General features: G+C 41.2%; 1 protein-coding gene across 1 annotated transcript in view; it reads left to right on the top strand.

The window, feature by feature from the left end:
* Window positions 1-14,422, top strand: part of sptbn4b (spectrin, beta, non-erythrocytic 4b) — a gene marked incomplete at its 5' end in the record, with an annotated part of 39,276 nt that overhangs the window by 23,416 nt on the left and 1,438 nt on the right. The window contains 17 exons of the mRNA XM_079465592.1: window positions 4,587-4,850; window positions 6,335-6,559; window positions 7,002-7,091; window positions 7,192-7,470; window positions 7,566-7,696; window positions 7,811-8,015; window positions 8,157-8,402; window positions 8,926-9,060; window positions 9,157-9,401; window positions 10,106-10,292; window positions 10,416-10,500; window positions 10,589-10,785; window positions 11,705-12,498; window positions 12,718-12,778; window positions 12,855-13,114; window positions 14,000-14,170; window positions 14,263-14,305. Coding sequence (XP_079321718.1) covers window positions 4,587-4,850; window positions 6,335-6,559; window positions 7,002-7,091; window positions 7,192-7,470; window positions 7,566-7,696; window positions 7,811-8,015; window positions 8,157-8,402; window positions 8,926-9,060; window positions 9,157-9,401; window positions 10,106-10,292; window positions 10,416-10,500; window positions 10,589-10,785; window positions 11,705-12,498; window positions 12,718-12,778; window positions 12,855-13,114; window positions 14,000-14,170; window positions 14,263-14,305 — 3,618 coding nt within the window. The remainder of the gene's footprint in view (window positions 1-4,586; window positions 4,851-6,334; window positions 6,560-7,001; window positions 7,092-7,191; window positions 7,471-7,565; window positions 7,697-7,810; window positions 8,016-8,156; window positions 8,403-8,925; window positions 9,061-9,156; window positions 9,402-10,105; window positions 10,293-10,415; window positions 10,501-10,588; window positions 10,786-11,704; window positions 12,499-12,717; window positions 12,779-12,854; window positions 13,115-13,999; window positions 14,171-14,262; window positions 14,306-14,422) is intronic.

Raw genomic sequence — 14,422 nt, 5'->3', positions numbered from 1 at the left:
ACTAAGGAGTTATGTGCAGCGATTCACCCTTGAAATGGACACATGCGTTATAATTACGACATGCTGTTTTGACTGGTTCTGTTCCAGTGTCACTAACTTGGCAGCTGTCAGATGAAGCAGCTTAGCCGAGTGAAGAGGAGGGGGGAGTATGTATCTGTTGCTAAGTAACGCTCTCCTCAACATCCCCCCGACTCCCATGTGTGAAGGTCATTTGTACTGCCTCGTCTCATACATTTATTCAGGTCACAGGAAATGATGAGTTGCACTTCCAGGTCAGGTTGAAAATGACATACACGATTTGTAGAGTACCAATTATTCTCCTGTATATCATTTTTGTTGTTTATTCAAAAGCATGTATACATGCAATATGTGAGGAAATATTTTTTATACGGAAATGTAGTATTCGGATAATTTATAGATTTTAAATTGGGATCTTATTAGTAGTAATATATAATGTTAGCTGTAAAATTGTTTAATTGGTATTTAATAAGTAAACAGATTATTGTTCAATTAACAGAATAGTCACAGGCCCAGCTCAATTCTAAAGCCTGGGGAAATGTTATAAATGTCCTCATATCCCTATTTTCATTCGGCCTTGTTTTCTAATGCTTACACTTTTATCTTGACATTTCCAACGCAAACATTTGAATTATATTGAGAACACATATCGAGTTTTAGCTTAAGCTTTGATTTATAATTTATCAGGATTTGTTTGTATATGTATGTAATCTCTTCATGCAATCGTACATTTTTCAGATAAGAAATTAATGTTTCATTTTGTACTTCTTATCGCTGTCATATCGATCATAAAAGCAAATTGTTTTGGTGCTGCATCTTTAAGAAAGGCCCCCTTGGGCCTATACACATGCTGGGAGGTTTCTGTTGTGTTGAACATGGGTTTCAGCTATTTCTCTGTCTTGCATTACTGCCTACACTACTCACAAAACTGTTCACAAAGATACGTGCCAAATGGTGGATAAAGAAAACAATAGAAAATATATATCTTTGAATATTCTTCTTCCTTATACTTTCTGCAATGTTAAAATTGTCCTGAAAAGTTCTTGTTTTTTTATTTTGCATATTGTACCCAGCATTCTGCCAAAATACATTTCCTGAGGGATATTTGTTTAGGTACGCACCCCTGAGAGTCAGGCAAACAGCTGTGCCTGGGATAACAAATTCCCAGAGCAATATGGTACTTTACTGGTTTAATATGTGCATCATTGGTTCCTTTGTATGTTCTTTTATAAAACATGGTTTACTGGTGTTTTGCATGTCAATGATTGTAATTTATATCATCTGACATCAGAACGTGCATATAAATTCACATTGATCGTATTTTTATAAAAGCGACAGAAATGTCTTAATTCAACGGAGGCATAGTTCTGGCTTAAGCTAAGCCGTGTCTGTGAAACCGGGCCAAAGAGTCTTAGGTGTATATTGTGACTTAACAGACACAGCCCTCTGCAAGACTGCAACCCACCTCTGTTACACCCACTCTCATCTCAAGTACACACTCTTCGGTGTATTGTTGTCATAACAGTAAAGCTACACAGAAGATCTGACTGTGCGCATGCAGTGCATGCTGGGAGAGTTCAGGACTGATTCCTAAGGAGGAAAAGAGAAGAGAGCCCTTAGTCAAGAGAGAGATGTTACATAAAGCTTCTCTCAGCAGCGTTTTTAACCTACTTTTACCATGTAAAGCTCACTTTAAAGACACCACAGTTCACGTTAGACGAAAACATCTGTCAAATGCAAACATGTTAATTTGTGTAGTAATGAAATTACAAGTGTGAAACATGACTTAACCCAAGGTTAAAAGGTTTTGGCCAGGGTTAAACGAATTGTCTGAACTCAATGAATTGTCTTTTGCTTTAATGAGATAACACAATGTATTTCTCAATACACACATCCATCTTTGTCTGTTCATGGACTTCAGTGATGGTATTGATTGGACGTCGACATGTGTATGCGCGTGGGAAGCAGATGGGGGGCGGTCTGATTCCTCTCCTTATGGGCATCATTTCCATGGTCACCATTACATTGCTATATCCGCTCTCCTTCCCCTCACCCAATCCTGACAGAGAGAATGAATTATAACAGTATGATATACTGGGGGAGGGGAACCCCATGGTTTGTGTGGAGATCAGGTGTGGGACTGTTCTGTACCCAGGTTTGAGACCCGGGCACTGTCGGACGCATATCAAAATAATGAGTTGAGCTATAAAAACTGCAAAGTGTGGTCATGATGGTTATAAAATTTATGCAAATTTTGAAAGTGTAGAGGAGAACAAAAAATGTTATGTATGGTGCTGAAGTATTTGCTCTCATTGTAAGATCAGTTCAATCGGTCCTGAGCTGATCTGAGAGCTGAGGCAGGTGCAGTTATCTCTCAGGTGGGCTGGGGTCCAGACGAGCGAACTGTGGTGCAGACGAGGCAGACTGTGGTCATGTGACTCTGTAGGGCAGAGCTAAATCTCGCTGCGAGCACTGAGATGTGATAATGAATAGTTAGTCAAAGAACTCGGATTAAACCCTTTCAATGTATTTTTACACAAGTGCTTCCTGTTAAAGGCAGGATTGAGGATGTCAGTATTAGTTGACTGTGCTACGGCTCTTTCGTTGTTCGAATATTTTGGTGTTTCTGAACCAATGACTTTGGAAAAGAGTATTTGTGATTACATGTAAAATACCAGGAATAACACATTTTAATATTGCTGTTTATTACTCGGTCTACCAACACTGACAGCAAAATACAGTCTTCGCTATAGTAATAATAATTTTTATTTTAGTCAGATTACGATCAATACAGACTGTTTCATGACACAAGTATTGCTGGATTGCCTTTAACTTCCAGTCTGTGTTTATTTATCGGTCTGGCCGATATCTAATAAATGAATATTTATGATTTCACAGTTTAAAAATTTGATTAAATAAACAATTTGTTGCATGGGTCCTGTATCCAGTACCTCAGAGATGACAGTTTTTTTTGTAGGCCAACCAGGGAAGTAAGGGTTGCGATGGTTCCCTGGATCAAAAGCCAATGCATTCTTTTCCCAAAGACTTTTGGAAGATCACAAAAAAATTACGCTGTGATTAACAAAGGTTTATAAGTTTTGTCTGTAAAGATAATCTTTACAAATTAATACACAATATTGTTACTTTTGAGACAATCGGCAGAAGTAAAAAGCTAACATGAGGCTATAAACAGACTTAAGGTTGCTCGATATCAACATCACCACTACAAAGCCGCCTGTCCCTGAGAAGTAATTACTGCGTGAATGAATCCGCATTTACTTTTTAAGAGATTTGTGCCCATTTTCCAATTTTTGTGAGCTAACATCCCTTCTAAAAGGAAGTAGTCGCATTTAGCAACTTGTTAGCAACCGCCGTTTTTTAAGACACAATAAGGCTTTAAAAAAAACACAAGCTGTCAGGAAACACATGGAGAGAACCCAATTGCAGGCAGCGTCTTGTAGACAAAGACTTTAAATCAATAATAACAAAAACAACCACAATGGGGGAAAACAAAAAAACTAAGGCAGTATAAATATAAAACAAAGACTTCCCACAAGGGGGCAAAAACAAAGGAGACAGGATAACTAAAACTACTTACAATATCACAGGCACGATGTGATAAATGATAACATCCAGACACGGGTAAAGTAATCCACAAAGCAGGTCATCACATACAAGGCAGCATAGCACAAAGCTGGTAGCACAAGTCACAAAACGAATCAGCTGACACAAGGGCATTATATGGGAGACTAACAAAGCATAATTAACAAGGGACAGGGGCCTGGAATGAAACACAGAAGGGAAGAACATGAGGAAGAACATGGCCATGTTCCTGTCACAAGACCAAGAAAGACATGACTTGATGACTGAGGCAGAATCATGACAAGCTGGTTATAATTAGTGTGTTTTTATGTCATAGACGAAAATATTTAGTGGTCTTGTTAACCAGAGACCTTATTTCAAGTGATTTACCAAAAACCCATAAACTTTGGGGCGATGGAACCGGATGTCGTAAAAACTAGATGTAGCTAACTCGCTGCCCGGGTTTGCATACAAAATATGTAATCTCTGATGTACAAAATGTTTGCCGCATTTAGAGAGACATTGACATCTAGTGGTTGAACTTGGCAGTCTAAATATAAAATGTTTGAGAGGCAAGTTTAGCCAAGTAACAATTCTTCTCGGTTTCTAATGCTTGTATCAGAAATAATCTGGACGGACTCTATTATTTGTAAATGTGTACTGAAAGTTACGTTCATGCGCAGTGACATTTGTTTTTGCGTTGAAACAGTTACACTTTCGTTAGTCGCCCATTATTATTGACAGAAGCTCATAATTTCAAAGTTCCCAAAATGTTGTTGATATGTGACTTTGTAATCGAATATATCAAATATTTTGTCATGGTTTTATTGTGTCTTTGTCAGGACTGGTTAGGTTCATCCAGTTCTGCCTCAAAAATGATTTCTTTGCTAATTTAACATGTCATGTTAATACAGTTTGCTGCATTAGATTATCCAACCTCTCATTTTGTCTCACGTTCATCTGTTTTCTCTTCCTCGTGTTCACAGGAAGGCCAACGGTTGATCCAAGAGAAGCCGGAGCTGAGCTCTTTGGTCAAAAAGAAACTGGACGAGATCCGTGAGTGCTGGCAGGATCTTGAGAGCACCACCCAAGCCAAAGCCCGGCAGCTGTTTGAGGCCAACCGGGCCGACCTGCTCGTGCAGAGTTACTCCAGCCTGGACCAACGACTTGAGCAGCTTGAAGGACAGCTGGCACATGTGGACTATGGCCAGGATCTGACCACAGTCAACAAACATCTGAAGAAACTACAGGTCTTTAAATTATTCACTATATCTCTACTGTTTTTATACATCAAGATGTTTATTTACATCACATGCATTTTCCAGATCAATTTTTATTTTTGATCTTTCAAGTTGACTGATTTCCAACATGAATTAATTTGTTCTTTATTTCCTACTGTGCCGAAGACTTGTGTTTTTCTTTATCACTGCTGCGTTTACTGGTAATGTGAGCCTCATCATTGTCCATCATCATATAAGTGTGATTCATGTCACTGGTGTGGCTCTCCTATATGACAGCATGCCATGGCTCTCAGCTGATCTGAGTTCAGTTTAAGCACTGTCCCCAAGTCACGCCACCCACATCATCATCATGGGTATTGTAGCACCTTCATTTCCCCTTTCTTTATTTGCCCACCTCTCTGTGTTTCTTAAGACATAACTATATAACAATCCTTTGATCTGTGGGAATATATATCACACAATACAAATTTCCAACAGGTTAAATATCAAAGGTCTATCATAGCTGGAAGTCTCTGTATCCTTTGAAGTGTGCCTGTGTGTATTTGTATGGGTGAGCTTTTGTTATTTTCCTTGAAACATCAAAATATTTCATAATGTTACTGCAAAAGCTTCATGCAAAACACAAAAGAAGATATTTCGAAGAATGTTGGTAGCAAAACAACACCATTGACTTTTATCGTATGAAAACAAAACCACAGCGATCTTTCTCAAACGATCTTCTTTTGTGCTGCACAGAAGAAAGAGTCACAAGATTCAAATGTTCACTGTTCAAAAGTTTTGAACAAGATAAGAGTAAATAAATAAGTTATTTACATCCTGTGCACCTTTTTAAATGTGTGCGCTATCAGACCTAATGGAAAACTGTACAGTCAGCGTAACAGCTTTCCATATGACACAAGTCACCGTATTACAACGACTTTTTAACTTAAAGGTCCAGTGTATGAAATTGAGTGGTATCTATTGGTGAGGTTGTGTATTGCAACCAATGACTCAGTCCAGCCCTCCCTTTTGAAGCACTGCAGTGGCTGACAAAGAACTAAGATGTTGTCACGTTTACGCTTCTTTGACAAAGGACACAGTGTATTTAAGAAACACGCTCTGTACAGCAGTTTGTCCGTTTTTATAAAGTCTCTACACAACTCTAAAGACCTAGTTATGTATATTATATTGCGTTTTTGTCAATAGATCCTCCAAAAATTACACACAGCACCTTTAAATGAGCTAACACATTGTCGTCTGACAATAGGTTTAAAAAGGTTATGATAATGTCATAACTTACCTTCCCTCACCTCTCATCTTTCAGGTGTCCTACCCCTCCATATTCCTACTATGCATCATTTTCAGGCTAGGCCCTGCTTAACTGTGTATTTGTACATTTTTCCCTTCATGTTGTTCTCTTTGTTCTCCTGACGTTCCTTCCTGTTCTTCAGTCTTCAAACAATCTATTCTCTTTGATGGTCTAATGCCCTGCCCTCTCTCTCTCTTTCTTGCAGATGATGGAGTGTCAGATGGAGGACTGGTATAAGGAGGCAGGAGAACTGCAGGCTCAGGCAACCTTCATCCCTCATCAGGGTGAGATCATGGGAAAGGTGTCTGTGAAACAGGCCGGTGTGGAAACTCGAATCGTGCGTCTGATAGAGCCTCTGAAAGAGAGACGTCGTATCCTACTTGCCTCTAAAGAAGTGCACCAAGTAGGACGTGACCTTGAAGATGAAATTGTGAGTTTTTATGAGTTAAACCACTGAGGTCTTAATCACAAGAATGTCTTCACAAACACTTCTAGATATCGCTTCTGTCATTTCGAAACTTCGTATCTCCATATTTTATGATTTTTATGTTTTGTCATTATTATAAGTCAACCCATATGTTTGTCACTGGGTTTTGCAAACATCTAATCCTTAGAAATTATAAAAAAGTGCTAAAAAACACAGCATGCAATTATTGAAAAAGTTCAGGGTTTTTTCCATTTCCTGAAATATAGCAAATTTGGACATACAAGGTTTCAGAAGAACAGTGACGGGTATAATTTTTGTGTGTTGACCAAAATGTGTCCTAACACAATACATAAAACATACTTACCTAGACCTGAATTTGCACTCATGCAACATGTTATTTGCGTGAGAATGCTATGATTCACAGCGATGATGTGTATGTCTGTAGTTGTGGATACAGGAGCGTCTTCCAATGGCCACCTCTCAGGAACATGGAACAAGTTTACAAGCTGTACAGCAACTCATGAAAAAAAATCAGGTGAGGTACCTATTGTTACCCAAATTAGTTTAGCCTCTAGAACCTTTCAGCACAGCTAATATACATCTTTTTCCTCCTGCATGTGACAATCTCTTTATAGAGTCTGCAGAGAGAGCTTCACAGCCATCATGCACGGGTGGAGGACGTCCTAGAGCGCGCCGGGGTCATCGCGTCCATCCGCAGTCCAGAGGCGGACAGAATCAGAGCGGGCATGGAGCAGCTTCACCACCTTTGGGAAGCGCTGTGGGCAGAGACGGAGCGCCGGCAGCTCACACTGGATGCCATGTACCAGGCGCAGCAGTACTACTTTGACATGGGAGAGGTTGAGGCCTGGCTCAGCGAACAGGAGCTGCATATGATGAATGAGGAGACAGGAAAGGTGAGAGATCATGTGGGTGTGGTAAACTCAAGACATACATTCTGGTGATGATGTAAGAGTAGGGTGAATGTGAGTTGTGTTGTCTTTGTCTGTAGGATGAAGCCAGTACTCTTCAGTTGTTGAAAAAGCAGCTGCTATTGGAGCAAACCATAGAGGACTACGCAGAGACCATTGGGCTGCTCTCTCAGCAGTGCAGACAGCTGCTGGAATTAGGACATCCAGATTGGTGAGGGATCCTTTAGATCATTTTTACACCAGTCGTAAGAGTCCAGAAGTGAAAATTCTCATTAAAACAGATTTTTCCTAATCTGTATGAAACCTGAGTATGTTTCTGCCTCAGTGAACAGATCAGTAAGCGTCAGTCTCAGATCGACAGGCTGTACGTGTCCCTGAAGGACCTGGTTGAGGAGAGGAAGTCTCGTCTGGAGCAGCAGTACTGGCTCTTTCAGCTCAACAGGGAGGTGGATGAACTTGAGCAATGGATAGCAGAGAGAGAGGTCACCGCCAGCTCCACTGAACTCGGACAGGACTTTGAGCATGTCACGGTCAGTTTGCATTAGTCCTCGTAAAACACATGTAAAATGTAAGTTTGTTTTTAACTTAGTATTTCTTTGAACAAGCAGTTTCAAGTGTGTGACAGTACCTGGACTATCTACTGACATGGCATCACATTCTCTGCTCATCAGATTCTACAGGAGAAATTTACGGAGTTTGTGGCAGAGACGGGGAGCCTGGGGCAGGAGAGGGTCACAGCTGCCAACCAGATGGTAAATGAGCTCATAGATTATGGCCATGCAGATGCCGCCACCATCGCTGAATGGAAGGATGGAGTGAACGAGGCCTGGGCGGATCTGTTGGAGCTGATGGAGACGCGTGGACAGATGCTCTCTGCCTCACACCAGTTACACAAGTTTTTCTCAGACAGCCGAGAGGTTCGTAGAAGGCATACTGTTCGAAAGCTTAAAAAACACAAAAGGATCATGTTTCTGTTTGTGTAGAACCAAAAGAGTGTGTGGCAACCAGGGTGGGACTAGAGCCTTGAGGGAAAGGCGCGAGGCCGGGCACGTGAGTTATAACGAGCGTTAGCGGTGCATGCACCGGTCTCGCATCTCTCATCGTGAGGGATTTAAAGTTCGTGGGTGGGAGAGCTCAGTCTCGGGAGTACCCCCGACCTGCGAGGGGCGATGGGGTATGTTGCGAGCAGGGCGGGAGGAGAGCTGTGAGGGAAAGGTTCGAGGCTGGGCATGTGCGTGCACCGGTCTCATCTCTAACGGAGGAGCTTCGGGTATGACGAGAGAGGATCATGCCTGGACTTTATGTTTTGTTTTATTATGTTTGTATGGCTTGCGTTTTATTGTTTGTTTATTATATTAAACCTTACATTACGTTCGCCGGTTCCCGCCTCCTTCCTTCCTTTTATGGATCTTTGTAACAGAGTGTTTATGTGTGTTTCAGATGCTAACACAGATATATGATAAGCAGAGGAGGTTACCGGAGGTTCGAGCCTGTCAAGGAAGCACATCGAATACCAGCACTCTTCAGAGACTTATGCAGACTTTTGAACAAGATATTCAACTGCTTGTTACACAGGTAAATGTGTAATGTAAACACAGATTTATATCCCGTAGATTTTCTCTAATGACAAAATAAGGCAATAAGACAACGTTTTGTTTTGTTTCCCCTCAGGTAAGACAGTTGCAGGAAAGTGCATCCCAGCTCCGAACAGTTTATGCTGGGGAGAAAGCAGAAGCCATTGCCTTGCAGGAACAGGAAGTGATGCAGGCGTGGAAGGAGCTTCTTATATCTTGTGAGGACTGTCGAATGCAGATAACCACAGCGACAGACAAGTTGCGTTTCTTTGGGATGGTACGTGATCAGCTGATGTGGATGGACAGCATCATCTGTCAGATAGGAACCGGAGAGAAACCAAGGTAGGAAATATCCTGGTATACATGTCCTGATAGGAAATCATTAAGTTGCTTTACATTATAATGCATGAAAGTCTATGTCAATTCAGCTGGGGAGTAAATATTGTGGCCGCTGGCGTGTACTTTACAGTAGGTATCAGTCGGTTACCGCAAGCACAAATAAGTGGTCTGATGGTAAGTGCATGAACTCTAAAAGTAATTACACTTCATATCATACTATGGAATAGTGTCGTCACAATACTGGAATTTCTAACTTCGATTAGATACCTTAAAAAATATAGATATTTAATACAATTTTCAATACCACAGGAAAAAAACTGCCATAACATTAAGGCCCTACATTTCTTTTATTAAAAGTTCAATTGAACAAGACTAGACAATGAGGTATATTTTACATTATTTATTCATTGTTAATCTAATTTAATTGATTTAAAATAAAAGTCAGAGCTTACAAAAAGTCAAAAATCTGAGTTTACCAAAAACTTGAACATTCTTTGTATTGGAGGCACACTTTTATTGTTTGGGAGTGGAGCTCAATATGATGTGTCTAAAGCATCAGTTCATTTCTGTTAAGTAATGTGTTAGTAAAGATCCTGTAATCCTGCAAATCCTCAGAAGCCAAAATGGCCTTCTGTTTCAGTTGATATCTGTGGGCAGACTTGGCCCATGTTTTCAGGACGTGAGTAACTCTCTCCTCTCGCTGTCAGCTCTTTCCTCAGAGCTTTAATGGGATATGGGCTCTCTGGTGCTTGCAGGGATGTGTCATCCGTGGAGGTCATGATGAACTATCACCAGAGCCTCAAGAGCGAGGTGGAGGCCCGCAACAAGAGTGTCATACAGTGCATCGAGATGGGCAAGACCTTACTGGCTGCCCGTAACCCTGCATCAGAAGAGGTAATAGTCATTTCAGTGGTCTCAACGATGCCTGAAGAGTTTAAGACGCTCTAAAAAATTATATATTGAAACATTCATAAATGAAAATTTATAAATATTAATTTAGTAATGGGTACTTTCCAGATCAAAGAAAAGCTGGAGAAGGTTTTGGCCAAGCAGAGAGAGCTCACAGATAAATGGGACAAACATTGGGAGGACTTGCAGCAGAGTAAGCGAACTGAGATTAATGGAGTCATAGACTAAACATTAATTATTTTGAATGCATTTTCATGACTATCTCCCTGTGTTCCTCTCAGTGTTGGAGGTGCATCAGTTTGCTCAGGAAGCTGTGGTAGCAGAGGCCTGGCTCACTGCTCAGGAGCCTTTTCTCAGTAGTAATGAGCTGGGCAGCAGTGTGGACGAGGTAGAGAAGCTGATTCGCAGACACGAAGCCTTCCGCAAAGCTGCTGCCACATGGGAGGAGCGCTTCAGCTCCCTTCGGCGTCTCACCACGGTAAAACAGACTACACTCTTACAGCCAAGAGCTGAATTATGCTTCTTTATTTCCTAAAACATGCGTACTACTTAAACTCAATTGAGGAGCTTGTTAGAGAGAAGTTTGCTATTATTTCTCCTTTTGTGAAAGAAAGAAACGGGTCCCATTGACTTACATTAAAGGAGTGTCATATCTGGGGACCAGAATATCATACACGACCTTTCAAAGGTTTAAGGTCCTTTACTGATTTGCTTGTTATTTTCTACATTTTAGAATAAAAGTAAGCTTATAAAAACCATAACACAATGTAATCTTCTTTCAAAAGATGTTATATGTATATATTGTTATATTTTAGCATGTTACTCATTCTTTGCTGAGAATGTCTATTTGTTGTAATACACCAAATAATCTGATTATATGTGACAGCATAGAATTGTGTTACAAAATGTGATTTGCTTGTTATTTTCTACATTTTAGAATAAAAGTAAGCTTATAAAAACCATAACACAATGTAATCTTCTTTCAAAAGATGTTATATGTATATATTGTTATATTTTAGCATGTTACTCATTCTTTGCTGAGAATGTCTATTTGTTGTAATACACCAAATAATCTGATTATATGTGACAGCATAGAATTGTGTTACAAAATGTGGCCCTGCCTGTGAAAATCTAGCTAGAGTCGTTTTTTGTGATATGTAAAGTACATTCTGTGAAAATGTCACATGAATATCTTTAAATTGAGTAAGACCATGTAAAAGATTGAAATGATAGTGAAATTAATGACTGAAACCAAACTTTGATGGCCATTATCTCAGAATTAATTATGCTATTTTAGGCTGATTTTCACAGGCAGGGTCAAAATAACCATGCTGTCATGTCCATGTCTTTGTCAGCTGAGAAATGTTATCTTTGTATCCTGTTCATCACTCACGTAGGTGGAGAAGATCAAGGCAGAACAAAGCAAGCTTCCTCCAACTCCCTTACTAGGGCGCAAGGTTTTCTTGGATCCTCAGGACTCCTCTCCTGCCCGCAGCAGCCCTTCCTCTATAAGAAGACAAACCATCTACGAGCAAGGTGAGCCCCGGGTGGAGCGCATCACCCCTCAGCCCTCCCCATCTTCTGTAGCCCACAGACTTGGTTCTACTGTGGCCAACTACACGCCCATCATGAATGGAGCTGCTACTCATCGCATCCAGGAAGCCAGGAATGCTGGGATTGTTGGTGTGGCAGCAGGAATGGGAACTGCCATGGAACAAAAAGTAACCCAGATGCGGACTGAATTCAAGGACCAAGTCCCACAGCATAAGATCGAACATTTGCAAGAGTCGGTGCGCCCCCTGATGGAAAGAGAGAGGGAGCGGTATCACGAAAATGTGATGGCAGAGGTGGTCCTTCAAGAACCAGGTGGAGGAAGGACACGCCTTAACAGTGTAGTTGGAGGGAGTGGAAGCAGTCGCTCAGAGCTTGTAGTTGAGCAACATCCTCCCCCAAGGGAGTCGCGAATGGAGAGGCAGTTGTCCACCGAGCAGCTGATTCGTGCACGCAGAGATGAGCTTCCTCAGGAGGTGTGGAGGGAACGAGCTGAAAGAGCAGAAAGGAAGCTGGAGAGACAAACATCTAGTGAACAGGAGGGACATGAGGTGCGACGCAGGGACAAACATCGACTAGAGAGACAGGAGAGCAGCGAGCAGGAGGCCAAGGAACAGTCAGACAAACGCTCTGCTGGCAGGTGAGTGACTGCGGACTACACAAACCATAGTTTGGGTGAATGAATTTCATTGTCTCATTAGAAAGAGCGTGAAATTCAAAATGACCCTATGGTCTTGAAATATCATCACTGTTCTACAATAGAAACTCTTGTGTAGTGTTTCATGAAAATGTTTCATTGACGTCTCCTTGGCCACACAATAAAAACATAATTTTTTCAAATATCTCTTTACGTTGGCAGAGAAAAAAAGTCCACTCTAGCTGAGATTGTGGAGCAGCTTCAAGAAAGAGAAGCTGCACAGGTGTGTGGACAATCTATTATTATCTAACACTTTAGTTTTTTCACCACATAAATGTTGCCGTTCATTTTTACCTTAGGCCCGAGGAGAGATTCCACGTCTACCCAATGGTTTGCCTGAAAAGCCCTCTCGACCAGACAGGCCACGAGCTCGCGACAGACCAAAACCAAGACGCCGACCACGACCTAAGGATGGAACGGCTGGTGAAACACGTCGCTCAAGGTCTGCTCCGGCTCAGAGCAGTCCAGCAGTGCCCGCACCGCTAACCCACACAGCCCAGCACGAAGGATTTCTCTTCCGCAAAATAGACATTGAAGGGCAGAAGAAGAGTTCAAACAGGTGGGGCTTTGTCGGATAAACATTGGCATGGAATTAGCATGGAAACAGCTAAACCATATACGCCAATCAAAGATTAATATGATTGGTTATTCGCAGCTACTGTATGCTAATTTTGTTATAAGCATTGCACTGATGCTTAGAGCACTAACATTTGTTCAAAAAAGTCAGGTCTTGTTTTCTTGTTCACCAAGTTTCTAGTCAAACTGGAAAATGCTTGAATGCTTTCCTAAAGCGTTTCCTGAAGCTAAACTAAGAGACAGCTGTTTGGCTGTCACTCCTTGATTAGAAGTTTCACATCCAGCAATGGCAGAAAATAGCTAGCTGTTAAGAGCACTGCTTGCCACTTGCATGGTAACACTAAAATCAGCCTGGTTGATGGATGTTGCTGTGCCAGAAGATCAAACGTGGCTGGGTTTCTGAAGGTATGAAGCTTTCACCCCTTTCACAGCTTAGCATTTCTTATCCATTTTGTTCAGAGACTGGATGCCTTACCTTTGCAGCACATTTCCCAACTCACAAACCAAGTCACTGCATTAAGGAACTTAAGAAACAGAATGGCTGTGTTCTTTTCTAGCATGTATGTGCACAATGTTCGCATTATCACTGCGAGCATTAGCGACAACGCCACTGTACATCTCATTAACCAAAATCCCTCTCCTTTTTTTGTGCTTTCCTCGCCGCTGGCTGTTCCTCTCCCTCTCACAAAGGTAAGCCATGGACGGGGCATCACTCTGTAAAGGTCTTTTAATGATCTCTTTAGCAGTTTGGTCTTGCTCAGTGTCAAAGTCTGGTCATCCCAGACTCAGTAGGTGAGTAGCAAGTCAGTGCTTAGTGTCATCTGGGCTCTGATGCTCAAATCGTCTGTTTTCTCTCCCATAATTACAGTAGATCCTGGGTGAACCTGTACTGCGTGTTGAATAAAGGTGAACTGGGCTTCTATAAGGATGCTAAGAACACCACCACACCTTACAACAACGAGCCACTAATCAACCTGAGCCGTTGTGCCTGTGATATCAACAATGGTTATAAGAAGAAGAAAAATGTCTTTACACTCAAGTATGTCATTTATAGGTTGTTTGGAGTGGATAGTTTGGTTTTTCCAGAACAACAGCAGGCTTTAAATAACATGTTTCACTTTATATTTTCAGAACTAAAGATGGAAGTGAATTTCTCTTCCATGCAAAAGATGAGGTGAGATAATCAAAATCTGGGGCAAATCTGCAGATTCATTGAAATATACTGTGATATGTTAGCCAACATTTTATTATAAAAATTAAAACACCAGGGTTGAAGGACTATATACTGTAT

Source organism: Barbatula barbatula (genome assembly GCF_947034865.1).
Source record: "Barbatula barbatula genome assembly, chromosome: 10".
Taxonomy (NCBI): Eukaryota; Metazoa; Chordata; class Actinopteri; order Cypriniformes; family Nemacheilidae; genus Barbatula; species Barbatula barbatula.
Note: the sequence above shows the minus strand (reverse complement) of the source record. Positions and strands in the feature narration are given on the sequence as shown.